Below are 18,103 nucleotides of genomic sequence, written 5' to 3'. Positions count from 1 at the left end.
AGTGAAAGAGAAAACGGAGACACACCGCTGAGCTCCGTCCCTCCATTTGAGCGCGGCAACCAACAGCGCATGAATGAGGTGAGTTTTTCGGTTTTTCGCATTCCTGATGTAATATTTTGCCTCTAAATTATGGTTTGTGGTGCTTATGAATATGCTAGGAGTGTGAAGGTTAGGTATTGTACACCTAAATATGACTATATGTGATGATATGACGAGGTTTTAGTGATGTAGTACACCACGTGTGTCGGTAAAGTTTGTTTTCATTTTAATGGCTGCCTGTGGATGTTTCGTACAGCTTGGCTTTTAAGTGTACGGAGTCTCCACATGTAAACAAAGATATTTATGCTGTTTGTGTGTTGAACTTTATTTGAAAATTGACAGATAGGCTACAGCAATATAGTCTAGGATAGCGCCATAAGGTATCTCATATGAAATTTAAAGATTCTGTTGCTTATCTAAATATTGTTTTCATTGTAATTGTTTTGTTGTTGTGTCCAGTTCAAGAATGGTGAAGGACACACTTAATATAATAATGTATAGTATAGATATATGCCTTGTGACCTTTATTTATGTTATTTATTTCAGATTGAGCCAGGATGCCACGCAAGTTCATTCCCAAGAACCTCCGGGAGACAGACCGGACCAACCTCGAACTGGCATTCAACTACAGGATTGAGCACAACACCAGCATACGGAGGGCAGCTCGGGAGTTTGGTGTCAAGGTTATGACTCTGCAGGATGCCTTCACAAGGAGCAAAGCCAAATCTGATGGGCACACCTTTGTAATTCCCCAAGAAAATTTTAACAAGATTTTCAACAAGAATCAGGAGGAAATGCTGTGCAAATATGCCATACATGTGGCAAGACTGTTCTATGGGATGACTCGCAAGGAATTTCGCCGACTTGCATATGAGTATGCTGTGGCTTGCAAGTGCTCCAATATCCCTGCAAACTGGCATGCCACACAACTGGCAAACGAAAATTGGCTCCAGCGTTTCATCAGGTTCCCTACTCTTCTTTCATATAATATCAAGTAGGCATTTTTGTTTGTTTTAAGCCTTGTAAGCTTTTTAAGGCAAAGAAGATAATGTAACCATATTTTTTCTCAACTTTTTGTGTAATAAAGGAAGATTAAAATTAAATCGCATTCTTTATTTCAACATATTTATCTTTTTATGTTGCAAATCATTTAAAATCAACATTGGGGTCTATTTTAACGGAATCTGGTGGCAAATTACAAATTTATTTAATTGTCTATTTTTTACAATTTTTTTGTTTGAGGCCTCATATACGTGTACGGATCGTCCATACCTGTGGACGATCCGTACACTTCGAGATATTATTTTTAAAGCTTCATCTCACCAACTTATATTGTGGTGAAAAAACTGTGCTTACGAGAGAATATGGTGCAATGATTGTACTTTATAGTGATCACTTCAAATTTAGGTTAATTCACTAAAAAAAATTTTTGAATAAAAAAAAAAAAAACTATGGTTCGTCCAGAACCTACCTTACTACTACTACCCCCACTACTACTACTACTACTACTGCTACTATTATAAGTTAAACAGAATCAGTACACTCACTTCATCTCCTTTATTTCAACTTTCTTTACATTCACTGTAATACTGATGCTTCACCGCATATCGAGGGCTGCCAAAGAGGGTACGAGAGAGAGAGAGAGAGAGAGAGAGAGAGAGCAAAAAGTATATAATTGGTCTTTTAAGATTACCTAAAATTTGGCATCCTCTACGTGTATATATAATATCAAACAAATCACTAATATATACATGATTGAATTAGGCACGCAAGCAACACATAGAACACAGGAGTCACTGGCATGGCCCTCACCGTCATTACCATTCCTTCATTATCTTCATCATAACCATCACCTTAACCCGGTAGTAGCGACGGGCCAAATTTGTGGCTTTACCGTATAGCAGCGACGGGCCAAATTTGTGGCTTTACCGTGTAGTAGCAACGGGCCAAATTTGTGGCTTTACCGTATAGCAGCGACGGGCCAAATTTGTGGCTTTACCGTATAGCAGCGACGGGCCAAATTTGTGGCTTTACCGTGTAGCAGCGACGGGCCAAATTTGTGGCTTTACCATGTAGCAGCGACGGGCCAAATTTGTGGCTTTACCGTGAAGCAGCGACGGGCCAAATTTGTGCCATGATACAAACCCCCCAAAACAGATGATACATAAACTGATCACAAAAGCTTTGATATATATTATGAAATGGTTTGTGAGACTAATGATTTTTTTTCAGATTTTTCTCGCTTAGAGGGACCATTAAGAAACATGATCCCCGCTGCTACCAAGTTAACAATCATAAACCTCTTTTTCATACAGGCCAAGACAAAGCACCCATAATGTTCAACTCCTAAATTCATTACTTATATTATTACTTGTCTTTTCCTTAGTGTGAAGGGCCACCACCCAAGACACTTATCCATGAAAAATTGACCCTATATCTCTTCTTTGACTGCTCGTATTTTCTTTACAGGAGCGGCAAGTCATTCCACGTCAGGATGGATGGGCAGCAAGTGGGTGTTCTCAGTTGCTTAGCCAGATGTTTGTAGAGGTCGTATTAGTACTTATAAAGTTATGTGGCTTTTTAGTTAAAGTTTCGGTACGGAGTTAGTCAGATGTGTTGGATTTTCACAGAGTTGTCGACACATTACAAACTGTCATTAAAATACATGAAAAAATCAACAAAACCATAAAAGACAAATCAGCCCAATAAAGACTAATACGTTTAAAAAATCAGGCGTTTCTGACATAAAGATTCAACTCTTAGCAAGACTTTGATTCAGAACCCCACCTTTAGTAGTTTCATGGCATTACCACCAGGCCACTGCCTACCCCGTGTATCATTAACTAGGAAAAAATGGCTAAGGGAGTGGCTTGACATGCAGACCAGCACCAATTAAGAGATACATGCATTTTTCTCACACACTCATTCCCACACTAAGTCTCCCACAAACACATTGAAAAAAATTGGATGTGTTTTTAATTGCAATGTATACTTGAAACTTTTTAGTGTTCTGTCATGTTTCAGTGCTTTGTAAGGATATACACATACTCAAATTTCACTGCCAGCAGATTATAAACAGTAGTAGTTTTTGTTGATTTGCGCAATTTATAAAAACTGTCCACTGGTGCTTCATGGGTGTCAGTAAACTGGGAATGGTAAGAAAATGTCTACTCTTATTTTGATGGGAGCTGCCTGCCACGGCATAAAATTAACTCTACTATAGGAATAAATGACTTATAACTGACTGGGCTTCCTAAATCTTAAAGTACATAGAAACTTAAATCAATTATGTCATTCACTCATCTTGTGGTACTACTCTTTAAGTGATCTCACACGCATTGATATTAATCACATATCACAATCATTAATACATGAATTCTGTAGAAAACACACACAAACACACAACTAAGTACACTGGCAATCGTGAGTGTATTGCGTGGTCAGAATATGGTGAATTACACACACACACACACACACACACACACACTAAGTACACTTGTCATTACATTCCGAAAATGTGACAGCTCAATATCAGTGAGAGAGACTAAAGTTAACTACATATTAGTTTCCGGTGCTCCCTGTCTTGTCCAGTGTGAACAATACTTCAACGAAAACACTGCTATGGACACTACTTGAGGGCCAAGACATGGGAGTCACCATCCTTTCAAAAACTTAATTCTTAGTTGTGCATGACCAGAAAAAAACTTTATGCATGAGGAATAACAACTTGTGTGGTGCCATTTCTTACATAAAAAACATATTTACAGGAAGATCTCTTCACAGATCTACATCTAAAAGGCTTAAATGCAAAATGCCCTGAAAAAAAGTGAAAACATATTTTGTGCACTTTTTGTATCACATAGTTACACTTTTGACATCTTGAGTTCTTTCACTTGATCTTAATTATGTATTCAGGTTATGTTTGTTTGTGTAGCTGAGACTTTGGTGACACTTGTGATTATGTTGTGAATGCCGATGCTCAAGGAAGCCCCTCACGACCCTAATTAAATGGCACACTGAATGTAAGAACAAAAATCCAGCCCCGCAAAAGAAGATAAGGACGTTACACAAAATGAGGTAGAAGAAAATGACAATGAATAAAAAATAAACAACTTTAACTTATCTCCTAAAACTCTAATGCTTGTCTTCCTGGATTTCCATCGAGGGGGCACGCACAGCTTCAACCCATGTGCTGTAGTCTTGTATAATCTCCAGCCATTTCACTGACCCGTCCATTCAACATTTAATATATTATTGTTCTATTAAATGCCCATCTGTATATTCTGCATAACTGATAAAATCTGTAATGCGGGGAATAAATTAAGTGGTCCACAATGTTAAATAAATAAGAGAGAGAGAGGGAGAGAGAAAAGATTAAAATGAGAGCACCCAGACAATCATTCCCTTACACACACACACACACATCCCATTCATGACCACACACACAACCCCCTCACACCTACATCCAAACACACACATTCCCTCATAAACACACACACACACACACACACACACACACACACACACACACAGACACTCATTCTGTCACACACCCATACAACCCCCACCCATGACCACACACACAACCCTATCACATCCACACACCCTTTAAAACACACCATCATGCACACCAATAGCCATGAGGAGGAAGAGGAACACCGTCAGATTCCGAACAGCTCTCAGTGAATCATTGGGCACCAGAAAAGGGGCCAAGACCTCCGTGATGTGGTGGAGCTCGTGACAAATACAGATGAAAATGAAGGAGGTGACTAGGACGTTGGCAACAGGGTAGGAGGGGATGAGCACCAGGACCCCATGTGTGTCGGCGGCGAGCCACACGTGATACTGGCAGACAAAGAGCTCCAGGGATATGCGTCCGAACCAGGCGAAGAAGGAGGAGTAGCGGGTTCTCAGGATGCCGACCATGTTCCTGAGCACGATGAAGCCGGTGATCTGTGGGCGAGAAGGATATGCGGAGGTGTGAAAAGGATATCATTAGAAGAAAAATGGAGAGAGAAGTATGCGAGGTGAAAAAAAAATGTAATGAGATGAAAAAAAAAAAAAAAGAGAGAAGGATGCATTGAGGTGACAAAAGGATGTGATAAGATGAAAAGAGAAAAAAAGAGAAGGATGCATTGAGGTGAACAAGAAGTGAGGAGGTGAAAACAGAAGGATGTGGAGATGAAAAAGAAGGATGTGATGAGATAAATAAAGGATGCAGAGATGAAACAAAAGAAGGAAGAGAAGAAAAAAGAAGGCTGTGATGAGGTGAGAAAATAAGGAAGTAATGAGAAATCTTTGGATATGTGAGGTAAAGAAATTCAAGATATGGTCCACGGGTCCCGGTAAATTTCTCAATCAATTGCTCGCATGTAAATTGCTCAAATTGATTTCAAGTGATTTACTTTCGAGCAATTGAGAGTTCGAGAAATTATTTTTTGGGCAACTGATTTCGAGCAATTTTGCTTTCAAGCAACTGCTTTCGAGAAATTTACCTAAATTCATGTTCCACCAATACCAGACCCACCCACACACACCAAAACAAACCCACACCAACACACTTACAGGCACCCAAACAACATAAGGGTGTATTTCGTTGCAGTCCGGCTTGTTGGTGCAGATGATGGTCATGGTGGAGTAGGAGGCGATGAAGACAGTCGCTGCGAAGGAGACAAGGAGCGCAAGACGGCCGCTGAGGATGTTGGAATTACTCTTGTCATTGATGAGGCTGTACTGCGTGAGGGCGTTGTACACCAGCGAGAACATCATGCCATACAGCAGACTGGAGAAAAAAGAAACATTACACTATATATGTATTAACATGGAGAGATGATACATAGACAGGGCATGTGTAGGAAATTCCCTGCTGGTAAATCTATCATAATGAACTTGAGAGGAGAGGGAGGAGGAGGAAGGGGAAGTAGCAGAAGAAAAACTACACACACACTTACACATGCAGCAGAGAGGAGGCTATCTATATATACTACACAATTCTCATCTGTGGAAAGACCCAACCTACCTGCCCAAGACAAACAATTACCTGCTATATGGGGCTCACCTGTATCTGTCCAGCTGCCAACGGAACCACCACTCGTGTATGTCATCATCAGTGGTGACAAACAAAGCCTTCCACGGACGCATTACAAAGATCTTCTCAAAGAACACCTGAAGAAGAGAGAGGGAGAGGCTGTTTGTGTTGTCTGACTTGTGGGATGAAGAAATGGAGGGAGAGGAGGGAGAGAGAGATGGGGAGGACAAGGGGAGAGAGAGATGCTGAGGATAAATTAGAAAGCACAGAGAATTGAGGAAAGACATGGAAGAGGGAGACTGAAAAATGGAAGGAAAAATAAAATAGAATGACAAGAGGAAAGACAGGTAAATGGGAATGATCATGGTAAAGAAACAACAGAGAATGAGAGATATCTGAGAAAAGTAAATTACAAGCAAAAACATGCCAAAATGAACAGATATAAAGACAGAAGTAGAATCGAAAAACAAAAAAACATTCCCCCCCACCCATACATGCACACTTCACTCACCTCAGACAAGAACAGCACTGTAATGAACCCCCCGAGGCCGATGAACTTGATGATGCTGTACAAGTAGTTGAAGGGCGAGGCCTCGGAGTTAGCGTGCGCCGGCCTGGTGATGCGCGGGGGCAGGACGAGAGTGACATGCATGACGGTGTACCAGAAGGAGACCAGCGGCACGAAGTAGTAGAACTGGTAGGGGCGGTTCATCACCAGACACAGGATCACCACCACGAAGTTGATCCTAAACATGACCTGAAGAAGAGAAGCGTGGATTGTTAACCCGTCCACTGCGATTGGCACGGATTTGGCTTTCACTGGTAGCCTGGTAACATATACTCCCAGGTCTTTCTCTCCCTCTGTGATGGATAGTGGAGTGTTTCCCATGTGGTATTGGTATGCTGGGTATCTCCTCCCAGGGTGCATGACTTTACATTTTTCTTCATTGAATTGTAGCAGCCACTTTTTGTTCCATTTCTGTAGCTTGGTGATGTCTTCTTGTAGGAAATCCGCATCCAAAGGGTTAAAGCATGTGGAAAATTGTAAAAATGTATTGGTCTATCCATCTACTTTGGTGTATTTTTTATTTATTTTTTACAGTAAAGGAAGCAGCTCAAAGGCAAAAATATATATAAAAAAACGAAAAGCCCGATAAAAGCTCCTATATATGAAAGTAGAGATGAGTGGACAAAAGGGAGGTTGATTTCTGATAGAGAGGCAACTTGATACTCCTTAGTGCTCTCCCAAAAGGGTATATATGATAGAAAATTAAGCTGCATGTGTTTCTATCCATACACTTCATCCATGCATTCTCCTGTTGTCTTATTCCTCTGTCCCTCAAGCATTCTACCACCTTGCTCATGTGTGCTCTATCTGTTCATTCTTAACCCCATGACCGCAGATTTCATACAAGAAGACATCACCAAGCTACAGGAATGGAACAAAAAGTGGCTGTTACAATTCAATGAAGAAATATGGAAAGTCATGCACCTTGGGAGGGAAAATCCAGCATACCAATACCACATGGGAAACACTCCACTATCCACCACAGAGCCAGAGAAAGACCTAGGAGTATATGTTATCAGGCTACCAGTGAAGGCCAAATCCGTGCCAATCACAGCGGATCCGTGCCAATCACCATCCTCTCCAAATGGTTAAACTACTAGGAGTGAGTGGTAAGAGGTGTATGATAAAAAGTAGAAAGTATATGAAAAATGGTGGAAGGTGTACACAGGCAGTGGAATGTGCAAATTAAGAGTAAAAGAGGCATAAAAAAAATCTGTGCATGCTATACAGAAAATAATCAAAGAACAAAGAAAAATATCCTTGGCAGGGAAGCAGAAGAGAGGAGGAGTGCCTTTTTTAACGGTAAAGGAAGCAATTCAAGGACAAAAATGAATAGATAAAAAAGCCCACTAATCACTGACCATATAAAGAGAGTAGAGGGAAGTGGATGGATGCCCTTGAGCTGTTTCCTTTACTGTAAAAACAACATCTATCAGCGTAACAATTCATAAACACCAACATGCCACACCCACCACATACCTGGCAATACCGTACGATGCCCATGTCTCGCCCGGTCCAGTAGTAGGAGAAGTGGCCGTAGCCGGTGAGGAAGAGGTATGTGGACACGAGAACGCGCACATGCATGTACACGGGCAAGACCTGAGAGGCACCCGTCATGTGGTAGATCAAGATGACCAGCTGCATCCACCCTGTGAGGAGGAGGAGGAGGAGAGTGAGGAGGAGGAAGAAGAAGGGAAGTATGTGGAAGAAAAGGAGGAAACTAGCTTAATCTCAGGAGGAAGAGGAGAAGGAGAAGGGAGAAGAGGAGATTTACTCAAGCCGAGGAGGAAAGAGAAGAGGATGAGGAAAAAAAGGAGGACACTAAGTCACAGGAGGAGGAAGATAAAGAGGAGGACAAGGAAGAAGAGAAAGAAACTTAAGCTCACAAGGAAGAAGAGAAGGATGAGGAAGATGTACTCAAGCCCAGGAGGAAGAAGAGGAAGACTTACTCAAGCCCAAGAGGAAGAAGAGGAAGACTTACTCAAGCCCAGGAGGAAGAAGAGGAAGACTTACTCAAGCCCAGGAGGAAGAAGAGGAAGAGAAAGACAAAGAAGAGGAGGAGGAGACTAACTCAAGCCCAACCCAAACTAAACCAAAATGAATACTCGGCTTAACTAACCCAACTTCACCTGACCTAACCTCCCTTGACCCCTGACCTCTACCCTACTGACCCTCCCACCAAGCTAAACCAAGAAACCAGACTCAGCTTAGCTAACCCAACCTGACCTGACCTGACCTGAATTCCCATAACTCATGACCTCTACCCTACTGACCCTTCCACTCGTCGGTCATGTCCCGGTGCAGGAGTCTGGTGTGAGACGTGTCCTCCGTGAAGAACAGTCCCAGGGCGAAGACATAACCCAACGGCAGCCAGAAGTTGAGGTGTGAGAAGTACTTGTTCTCCTTCATAAACAGACTTGTCCTGGGGGTTGAAAAGAGGAATGGATTCTTTTGGGGGAAGGGGAGACATTTGTGCTGGTGTTATGATTAATAGTTCCTCCTTAGTAAACAGATATAACAGCCAGAAGTTGAGGTGTGAGAAGTACTTGTTCTCCTTCATAAACAGACTTGTCCTGGGGGTTGTAAAGGGGAATGGGTTCTTTTGGGGGAAGGGAAGAAATTTGTCCTGGTGTTATGATTAATAGTGTTCTTCCTTAGTAAACAGATATAACAGCCAGAAGTTGAGGTGTGAGAAGTACTTGTTCTCCTTCATAAACAGACTTGTCCTGGAGGTTGAAAAGGGGGATGTTTTTTTATTTTTCTGTGTATAACAATTTGTGATGTTATGATAAAAGTAAAAGTTTTCTTCCATGCTAAAAAGTTAAATCATTTCAGAAACCGCTAGAATTTAGAGTGTCAGAACTATTTATTGTTTCATAAATAGACTTGTTCCTGAGGGCTAAATAGGGGAATGGATCTTAATTTTCTTATGCAAATAGATTGGTGATGATGTTAAGATAGAGGTAATAGCTTTGAGCTTTCCAGACAAACCAATAAATCAATGGAATACATTCATTATCAGCAGAAGTTGCAAGTGCTAAAAACATTCGCAATTAAAAAAAAAGAAAAAAAAAAAGAGGTATAATAGTTTTAAAAGATGGAAAAACATGAGCTTGACTTAATCCTACAGAAATACAGTTAGATAAGAACACACACACACACACACACACACACACACACACACACCTGTCACAGAGGAAGAAGTAGCCCATGATGAGTCCAAGCTTGCCCAATGCGAAAAGAAACTCTTGGTAGGATGAACGCGGATCACTCTTAATATTATTGGCATGCGAACATGTGCTTATCTCCCTCAGCTGCTGCGAGGAGGAAGACGAAGAGGACGAGGAGGAGGAAGATGAGGAGGAGGATGCAGAGGAGGTGGAGGAGGAAGGCTGCATCAAACCCCCTCCTCCTCCCCCTCCCATGTGGTTTGAGACGCAGAACCATTGCTTGACGGCCACGGCGATCATGATGATTGGACTGAAATGAAAAAAATTTGTGTGAGAGTGTCAGATAAAAAAATCCGAGTGAGAAATTGAGAGAAAAAATGCGAGTAAGAGAATAACATGTGTGAGAGTGGGAAAGAAAAATAATGTGTCAGTGCTAGACAAAAAAGTGAGTGAGAGAAAAACAAACTGTGTGAGAAAAAAATGTGAGTGAGAGAAAAAAAAAAGTGAGTGCACAAGAAAAAAGTTATGGGTAAGAAAAAAAATGTTAGTGCACAAGAAAGTTTGAAAAAAAATGAAAAAAAGAGACAGACAGACATGCAGGCAAAGGAAGACTCACCAGAAACAGAGGGCAGCAAAAGTAGCGATCTGCATCATGGTGACGGCTTCCCTTGAGTTGCAGCAAGTCCCATCATTGAAGTTGAGGTGATCGTTGCAGTACAGGTTCAACAGAATCTGGAGATGGAGCTTTTCTTGTTATTTTCTAAGCTTGACCAAGAGAAAGTGGCAAAAATGTGGGGAAAAAACTGCAATACTGACTGTTTCTGTGTTTACTATTAAATGATATAGATACTGTTTACTTTCTCAACTCCTGAATTAGTAACATGAACAGAATAAGGAATGAAAGTGGAAAACAGTGAAAGGTAGCTCCTCCACAGCTTATGCATAGTAATGAGAAGTGATGACACTACATTAGTTAGGTAAATAAACTGAAGCAACATGGAAAAAATACTATAGAAGGAAGAATCTTCAAATCTTTTTATCATATGATGAGTATGAGCCAAAACAAGATGGCACTACTATAAACACTCGTCTGCGCTACAACGGGCTGGGCCGACCATCAGGCCCCACCAGTGAAAAAGCCTAATGGTGCAATAGGCCATGACGAAAATAAAAAAAGGCAAAACAGGTGAATTCTTGTAACAATAAGATGGACGGAATAGGAGAGGGAGTGAAAACAAAACACTCTCCTCAAAACTAAGAGGAAGATAATAGTTAACTGTTACATTAAGAAAATGGACAGAATAAGGGAGGAAATGAGAAAACAACATCAAGCATTGTCTAAGAGTTAAGAGAAAAGTGAGTTAACTCTTGCATTAGTAATATGAAGAAAAATAGTTGTAAAAATGTAAATGTTGTAAAAAAAGTCCAAAACTCACCAGTAAACAGAATGGAATGGTGAAAATGAAATAGAAAATTTATAATGGGCATTTTTTGTCACCTTGAACTGCTTCCTTTCATATAAAATAAATAAATAGGTAATAAATAAATAAGTATATACTGTCAAAGAGTTTACTTGTCTAAGAGATGACAGAGTAAAGCTACAAATAACCCTCCGCTCACCTGAGTGTCATACTTCACAGCCACGTCCCCAGCGTGAAGGCCGTCTGTAAAGCCGCTGATGCTCCCCTGAGCCACCAGGCGCGAACTGGACCATATCCTGACCTTGGTGTTGTAGAGAACCTGAAGGAGGGAGGAAAGAAAAGGTGAGGATAACGAAGATGAAGAATGAAGAAAGAGGGAGTAAAAAATTGAAGAGGGAAGACAATGAGTGAAAACATGGAGTAATAGATTGAAGTTTAGAAGGAAAGAAAACAAAATTATAAGCATGTGAGGAAATGGAAACAGTGAAAAAGGCAATCATTCTTTAAGTTGATTTAAAAGACAGAAAACAAAATGACGAGATGATGAGGAAATTGAAAATAAAGATTAAAAAGGCAACTGATAAAATCTGGAGGAGGGGAGAAAGAAAAGATGAGGATGATGAAAACAGAGAGTGAAGAAAGAGCAAATAAAAGGTTGAAATTTAGAGGACAGAAAACAAAATGACGAGGCGGTGAGGAAAGGGAAAAATCTCGAAAAAACGGCAATCATTCTTCGAGGTGATAAAAACTAAACACCTGTCAGAATAAAATAAGTGAAGAAAAACAAAATGACGAGCTTTTGAGGAAGTGGAAAAAACTTGAAAAAGGACACTTAGGCTGGTATTTTAAGCCACTTTCGCTTATCACATCAACTATTTCTAAATGTCAAATAGAGGGATCAATCACATCAACTATTTCTAAATGTCAAATAGAGGGATCACTCGAGTTCTTATGAGTGTTTTCTTAGTTTAATGGTACAGAGGAAGGGTCACACTACCACCAGGGTCATAAAACTACTCCTGGAAATGACCAAACTCCTATGAAAGCCTCGTCAAATTTGTGAACTTGGGCGATGAAGTGTTTTAAAATATGACCATTATTCTCTGAGGTGATAAAATAAGGAGAATTCAAAACAACAACAGGGAAGAAAAAGTGGATATATTAGGCAGAAAGAAAACTGAAAAGACAAAATAAACATAAAGGATAAAATTATGAAAAAACAACCAAACAAATGAAGAAAACAATACATGCAAGATAGGGTAAGAAAAACACATGAAAAGAAGAGAAAATTTGCAGTCAACTTATAAGCTTCAGTGTTTCTCGTCTCACCCCAAACAAAACAAACAAACACACAGACATGAATCTTTCCGAACCCCCCTAACCCCCATACCTCCATAGCCGCCATGTTGTAGAGGTCGAGCTGGTCGTTGGTGACGGCACGCTGGTTTGCCTTGAGGCGCTCGGGCACAACCGGGTCTTGCAGCATCCAGAGCAGGCGAGTGCGGTTGCCAATCTGGTCTAGGGCCTGGATGAAAGATGGATGACGGGTTTAAGTATATGTATGGCTTGATGGATGAACAGAGGAGTAATGAATGAATAATGTGAATAATGAGTAAAAGGAAGAAGTAAATAGCTAAATAAGTGTAAGAATGACAAATGAGGGGTGTAAGAATATATATGGGTAGATGGATGAAGAAATGAATGACTAGCTGAATGAGTAAATAGATAAATAAGTGAGTGACTGACAGATGACAAGTGTAAGAATATGCATCACAAGAAGAATGGGGGATATGTAAGGTGTTTACTTTGCTTCAATTACTTTCTACATATTTACTTTTTATCCAGGCTTCTCTATATTTTTCTTAATGTGTATGTGTGCCTGTGTATGTTTGTGTTTGTGTGTGTGTGTGTGTGTGTGTGTTGCGGACTCACGGAGGAGATAGCGGTGAGGTTCCTCTTGTACTCCTCAAGGGCGGAGGCTGAGCCGTTCTGCTCCTTGATGATATGCGACGCCCCACCAAGCACGATCAGCTTGGGCAGCGGCTTCTTCCTCTGGGGGGGTAAAATTGATCCTTGTTTCTCTCTCTCTCTCTCTCTCTTTGAAAGTTGGTTAAAAGCTCTGTATTTCAGTCCTTTGCTTTCTCTCTCCTTTGTCCTTTTTCTAAATGCTAGATGTAGTAACTGAATTCTCTCTCTCTCTCTCTCTCTCTCTCTCTCTCTCTCTCTCTCTCACACCTTCAGCTGGCCGATGACTTTTGAGAAGTTTTCGTCAATGGTGGGTCGCCAGAGGAAGTCCATGGAGAGTCGCAGGTTGGAGTCGTTGTAGTGGAGGTCCTCATGGGCAGCCTCGGGAAGTTTGGGGTGACTAACAGCGATCTGACGGGGAGGAGACAGCTGTGAGACATTTTTTAGCATCTTATATTCCTTGATTTTTTTCCTTTCTCGGAGGACATAAAGGGATACATGATTCTGAGTGGAGTTTAGGGAAGAGAGAATAACTGAAAAATAAGTGAAGATGAAACAACTCAGCATTTTCTTCTTTTTTTCAAGGGACATAAAGGTGTGTAGTCATGAGGCTGAGTGAAATTTAGGGAAGAAATAATGAATGAAAGAATAACTAAATAAGGCCACTATTAATTTATGGTACATTAGCGAGGAAGAAAGTGCAAAAGGGAAGAAACAAAAATACAATGATACAGGGGAGAGAATAAACAAATGAATGAAGGAAGGAATGAAGGAAAGGATGAATAAATACATAAACAAATAAACAACAGAAGGAATGCATATAAGAAGTAATGAAAACACGAATGAATAAACATGAATCACACCAGCCTGATTCACATGAGGATGAACAGAAGGGAGGAGAGTATATGATCGTCAAGAGTGGGAGGGACTCATACCCCTTCCAGCCCCATACGGGAAGATGAGGACGTTAAACAAAAAGAAGAAGAAGAAGAACAAGAACAAGAACAAGAAGAAGAAAAAGAAGAAGAAGAAGAAAAAGAAGAAGAAGAAGAAAAAGAAGAAGAAGAAGAAGAAGAAGAAGAAGAAGACACCTACCTGATTCACCATGGCTTGGAAGGTCTGGCGAATGCGTGAGTCTCCGATGAAGAGCATGTGGTTGTTCTGCTTGAGGAAGGCAACGTAGCGCATGCATCGCCGAGAGTCCCTGAAATACCAGACACAAGTTAGCATCATGTGGATAGAAGAGGAAGAGTCAGGGACATGGGAACGGAAGGTGCTGAGTGTGGAGCACTGGAAGGGCTAGAATATGTATAAGTATATATAAGGTAAAGGATGTACTCACAGGTGGTTGGGCAGGTGATGGGAATGCAAAACTAAAGAGGTTTAAAATGAGTACATGAAAGACTGGTAGTGCTTTCATTATTTTCTTTATTTTGATGATATATGCAGTTTAAAGGTTATACTTAGCTACTACTACTACTACAACAGTACTACAATTATTACCAATACTATTACTATTACTCTTACTACCATACTTCCACAACAGGACGATACTAACGTGTTGGAGTAGGTGTGCAGCATACACCCATATGGCTGCCACACCAGCGCCCCTTGAAACCGTCCATCTGAGAGCAGCCGATTACATGAATCTCCTCCTGTATATGAAGTAAAGACATGACACATAAGCAAGTGTCAATGGAACCTTAGAACCTTAAAAAATAAAAATAAAATCAATTTCACTATTCATCCCATCATTGTCACTATTCCCATGTCATTATATATCCTGTTACTGTTATTATCCCTACTTTCCTCCATTACTGTCATGCTTTTAACCCGTACATCATTTTGGTATTTTGTACAGTAATTACCTCTCCACCCCAGCATCGGAGGAAAAATTGATTTTATTTATTTTGCATAAAACAGCTTAAAACCATGAAAAATGAAGAAATGTAACATCTTTTAGCTTACCGTCGCCTAGAGGTTGGTGTTTTGGGCCATTTTTTGTCGATTTGGGAAGCGAAATGGTCGTGTTGATTACCGTAGACTTTCTTGGATTGTACGTGCGTATCAGAGCAAATCGTTTTCTCTCGACATATTTAGCACAGACATATATATTGTTAGAGAGTAACTCATTTAGAGCTTTTTCATAGTTCAACTCAATGTACAGTTGCCCACAAGAGTGTTCACTCATGTAATTACAGTTTATACGTGGCCCCTCCTTACCAAATGTGCCGGTACAAAATTGCCTGTTCTGGACGTCGGTGTACCCACTATACCTCACCCACAACACTGTCAAACTACTTTCCAAACACCAACCACTTCAATTTCCACATCACGATCTCCAAAACTACCTCCAACATACACACAAATAAAAAAAAATATTGTACCCAGAATAATGGCTGCCAGGCTTGCCAGTTATGGCAGTAAATGAAATATATTGGGTGGTCAGTATTCCCAAAGGATCAGTCTACTAGGGCACCACCACAGAAATCACCCTCGACACACTCCAGTGAAAGGAAAAAATAATACATTAAATTACATATCTGACGCTCAGTGGTATTAAAAAATAATACATATGTCGTACGTATCTGACATTGTACGGGTTAACATCCTTTTTCCCTCTTCTTCTTTCCCATAACTCACCATCGACAGCATGCAGGAAGCCATGGTAGGTAATGAAGACTATGACAACTCCTGTGGCAATGATCTTGGCTATTTTAGAGTTGAAATACAAGTTCAGCTCTTCAATGACCGGCAGCTGGAGTTTAGGGGCTGCCGCATGGAGTTCCAGTGGGCTAGTGTCCCTCTCCGTCATCCTTAGAGGGGGGGATGAGGAGACCTGGAAGAGGAGGAGGGTAATCATTAGCAAATTTAAACTGTTGATTTAACCGAATCAAATAAATCTTGTACTTCCATGTAGCTAATTAATTCCAACAGGATAATGAAAAGATAGCTAGTCATTATCATCATCATCATCTTCTGCTTAACATCAGATTTTCTTATATTCTCTTATGAGGCTAGATGGCATATAGTACGCTTCCAACTATTACTGTCTGTTAATTTGGCCAGGTGTTACTACAGAGAAGTGTGGTGCAGCGACTAAACCTGATGGGTGAGCCTCCCATAACTCACTCAGCGAGTGGGGTACCTCTTTGGCACCTGCAAGTTCAGGGTACCTCCCATTCTTAAAAAAAAAAAAAAAAAAAAAATGAAGTAAGATGTGCATGTCAGATTTTCCTTAAACAAATATGAAAATAAATGTTTCCATGAGAGGCTGCACCACTACTTGTCCCTTGACTCTTCTCTGGCTACTCTAACAAGTTTATGCCACACAGAGATCAATTTCATGTAAATGTCGACCTCCACACAAGGATACAGCATGCTTGATCAAAGGATAAAGTTAGCCCCAAGAAAAGTAATATGTGCAAGATGGAGTTGAGCAAATTCTTCTCTGCCGCCACTGACAAAACATATATTTATCACAAATATAACCTAAATATATTTAACCTAACCAACCCTCTGCCCCCCAAAAATGTGTTAGATTACACTCATAAACTTTATACATCAATATTTTGAGGGTTCTATAGTTTTCTGAAAGCAATCAGTTACTGCACAGCATTCAGAGAAATAAAATAGAACACATAATATCAGTATTAACCTCATTTCCAGAGTGTCCAAAGTAATACCCATGTTACAGTTTAACACTTAAACTTACCCTTAGGAAAATTACTTAAAGAATTCGAGACGTGCACTAGAATGTTGTAAGAGAGCTCAGCACGGAGACTGAGGTAAGAAGGCTGGGAGGACACTCAAGCAACGTGGCATGCAAGCGGACTCCCCGATTCACCTGTCCCTCGGTTATTTTAGAATAAACCTGACGCGTGGCGCACCTGGAGGGGCATGCAGGTGTACGGGGTAATTAATCCCTCTCCTTCCCTCGCCTCGCCTCACTACTCATCGTGTTAAGTACCAAAGGCTTCACAGTTATTAATCCCTCCCATGATGATTTTTTCCCGTTAGAAGTTCGTCCTCTCACCTGCCTAGCCCGAGGAGGGAGTTGTCATGAGGAATTTGCAGGTAACTTTCCTCCTCAGTGCATGAAGGGTGTTTGTTTACGTCCGTGCAGTGTTACCAGAACCCCCGGGGCTCTCTCTCTCTCTCTCTCTCTCCTGCCCTGATATTAGGTCAGCGATATAAGCTAGTATCTGGATCTGGATCTGGATTAATAATGCGCAGGGCACCTGTACAGGTGCATAACACGCATACTTGTGTTGGCTGCTGGGGGGACGGGGGAGCCGAGTGTGTATTTGTTTTCTGAACGAGTCTATTTTACCGCAGTCTAAAATCTGATGAGGGAGGCTGTTCCAGTCACGTATGGTGCGTGGAAAGTATGAGTGCTTGCATGTATGCGTCAGTGTTAAGTGTGATATGTTTATTATTTATGGATATATACGTACGGCCACGTTACTATACGTACCTCACGTACGTAGTGCTGAGGAGGAATTTACATAACTGCACACCTGACATTAAACACATATATAGCTTATTACGTACTTGTGAGATCTACACTTGAATTCTGCTCCACGGTGTGGGATCCTTAAACAGAAACATTGATAGGTTAGAACAAATCAACACCAATTATAAGGCGGATATAAGTTCATTGCAAACAATTAATTACACTCGAACGCCTAGACGCACGCACGTATACGTCAGTGGCGCTGCTAACGAGCGTCGGTGGCGCTGTTAACGCGCGTCAGTGGCGCTGTTAACGCGCGTCGGTGGCGCTGTTAACGCGCGTCAGTGGCGCTGTAAACGCGCGTCGGTGGCGCTGTTAACGAGCGTCGGTGGCGCTGTTAACGCGCGTCGGTGGCGCTGTTAACGCGCGTCGGTGGCGCTGTTAACAAGCGTCGGT

The 18,103-nt window shown here is 41.1% G+C and overlaps 1 protein-coding gene and 1 long non-coding RNA gene across 3 annotated transcripts; one reads left to right on the top strand and one right to left on the bottom strand.

The window, feature by feature from the left end:
• The first annotated feature begins 21 nt into the window (after positions 1–21).
• On the top strand, positions 22–1,700 carry LOC126980464 (uncharacterized). The gene is made up of 2 exons (XR_007733257.1): positions 22–78; positions 586–1,700. It is a non-coding gene; the product is annotated as an uncharacterized LOC126980464 (long non-coding RNA).
• On the bottom strand, positions 1,582–17,365 carry LOC126980463 (N-acetylneuraminate 9-O-acetyltransferase-like). Of its 2 annotated transcripts, none has more exons than XM_050830388.1 (16): positions 17,228–17,365; positions 15,835–16,030; positions 14,750–14,846; positions 14,287–14,395; positions 13,462–13,602; positions 13,159–13,278; positions 12,617–12,751; positions 11,426–11,545; positions 10,422–10,537; positions 9,822–10,115; positions 8,909–9,057; positions 8,115–8,284; positions 6,579–6,824; positions 6,098–6,204; positions 5,605–5,821; positions 1,582–4,992 (listed from the first exon to the last, which is right to left on the bottom strand). In XM_050830388.1, exons 2-16 carry the CDS (start codon positions 16,004–16,006, stop codon positions 4,648–4,650), a joined length of 2,538 nt encoding a protein of 845 aa, XP_050686345.1. In that variant the 5' UTR covers positions 16,007–16,030; positions 17,228–17,365; the 3' UTR covers positions 1,582–4,647. The 2 variants fall into 2 exon arrangements, with proteins under 2 accessions (XP_050686345.1, XP_050686344.1); XM_050830387.1 differs by lacking the exon at positions 17,228–17,365 and adding an exon at positions 16,907–17,036.
• Positions 17,366–18,103: the final 738 nt, after the last annotated feature.

The sequence above is a fragment of the Eriocheir sinensis genome, chromosome 44 (assembly GCF_024679095.1).
Source record: "Eriocheir sinensis breed Jianghai 21 chromosome 44, ASM2467909v1, whole genome shotgun sequence".
Classification (NCBI taxonomy): Eukaryota; Metazoa; Arthropoda; class Malacostraca; order Decapoda; family Varunidae; genus Eriocheir; species Eriocheir sinensis.
This window is presented reverse-complemented; position numbering and strand designations above follow the sequence as displayed.

Excerpts from the sequence above, each read along its gene's own strand:
- LOC126980463 (XM_050830388.1), bottom strand. The coding sequence starts at position 16,006 with ATGACGGAGAGGGACACTAGCCCACTGGAACTCCATGCGGCAGCCCCT. Across the intron at positions 10,538-11,425 it reads CTGTGAAGTATGACACTCAG|ATTCTGTTGAACCTGTACTG; the intron begins GTGAGCGGAGGG and ends CTCCATCTCCAG. Across the intron at positions 9,058-9,821 it reads TACTTCTTCCTCTGTGACAG|GACAAGTCTGTTTATGAAGG; the intron begins GTGTGTGTGTGT and ends TTCAACCCCCAG.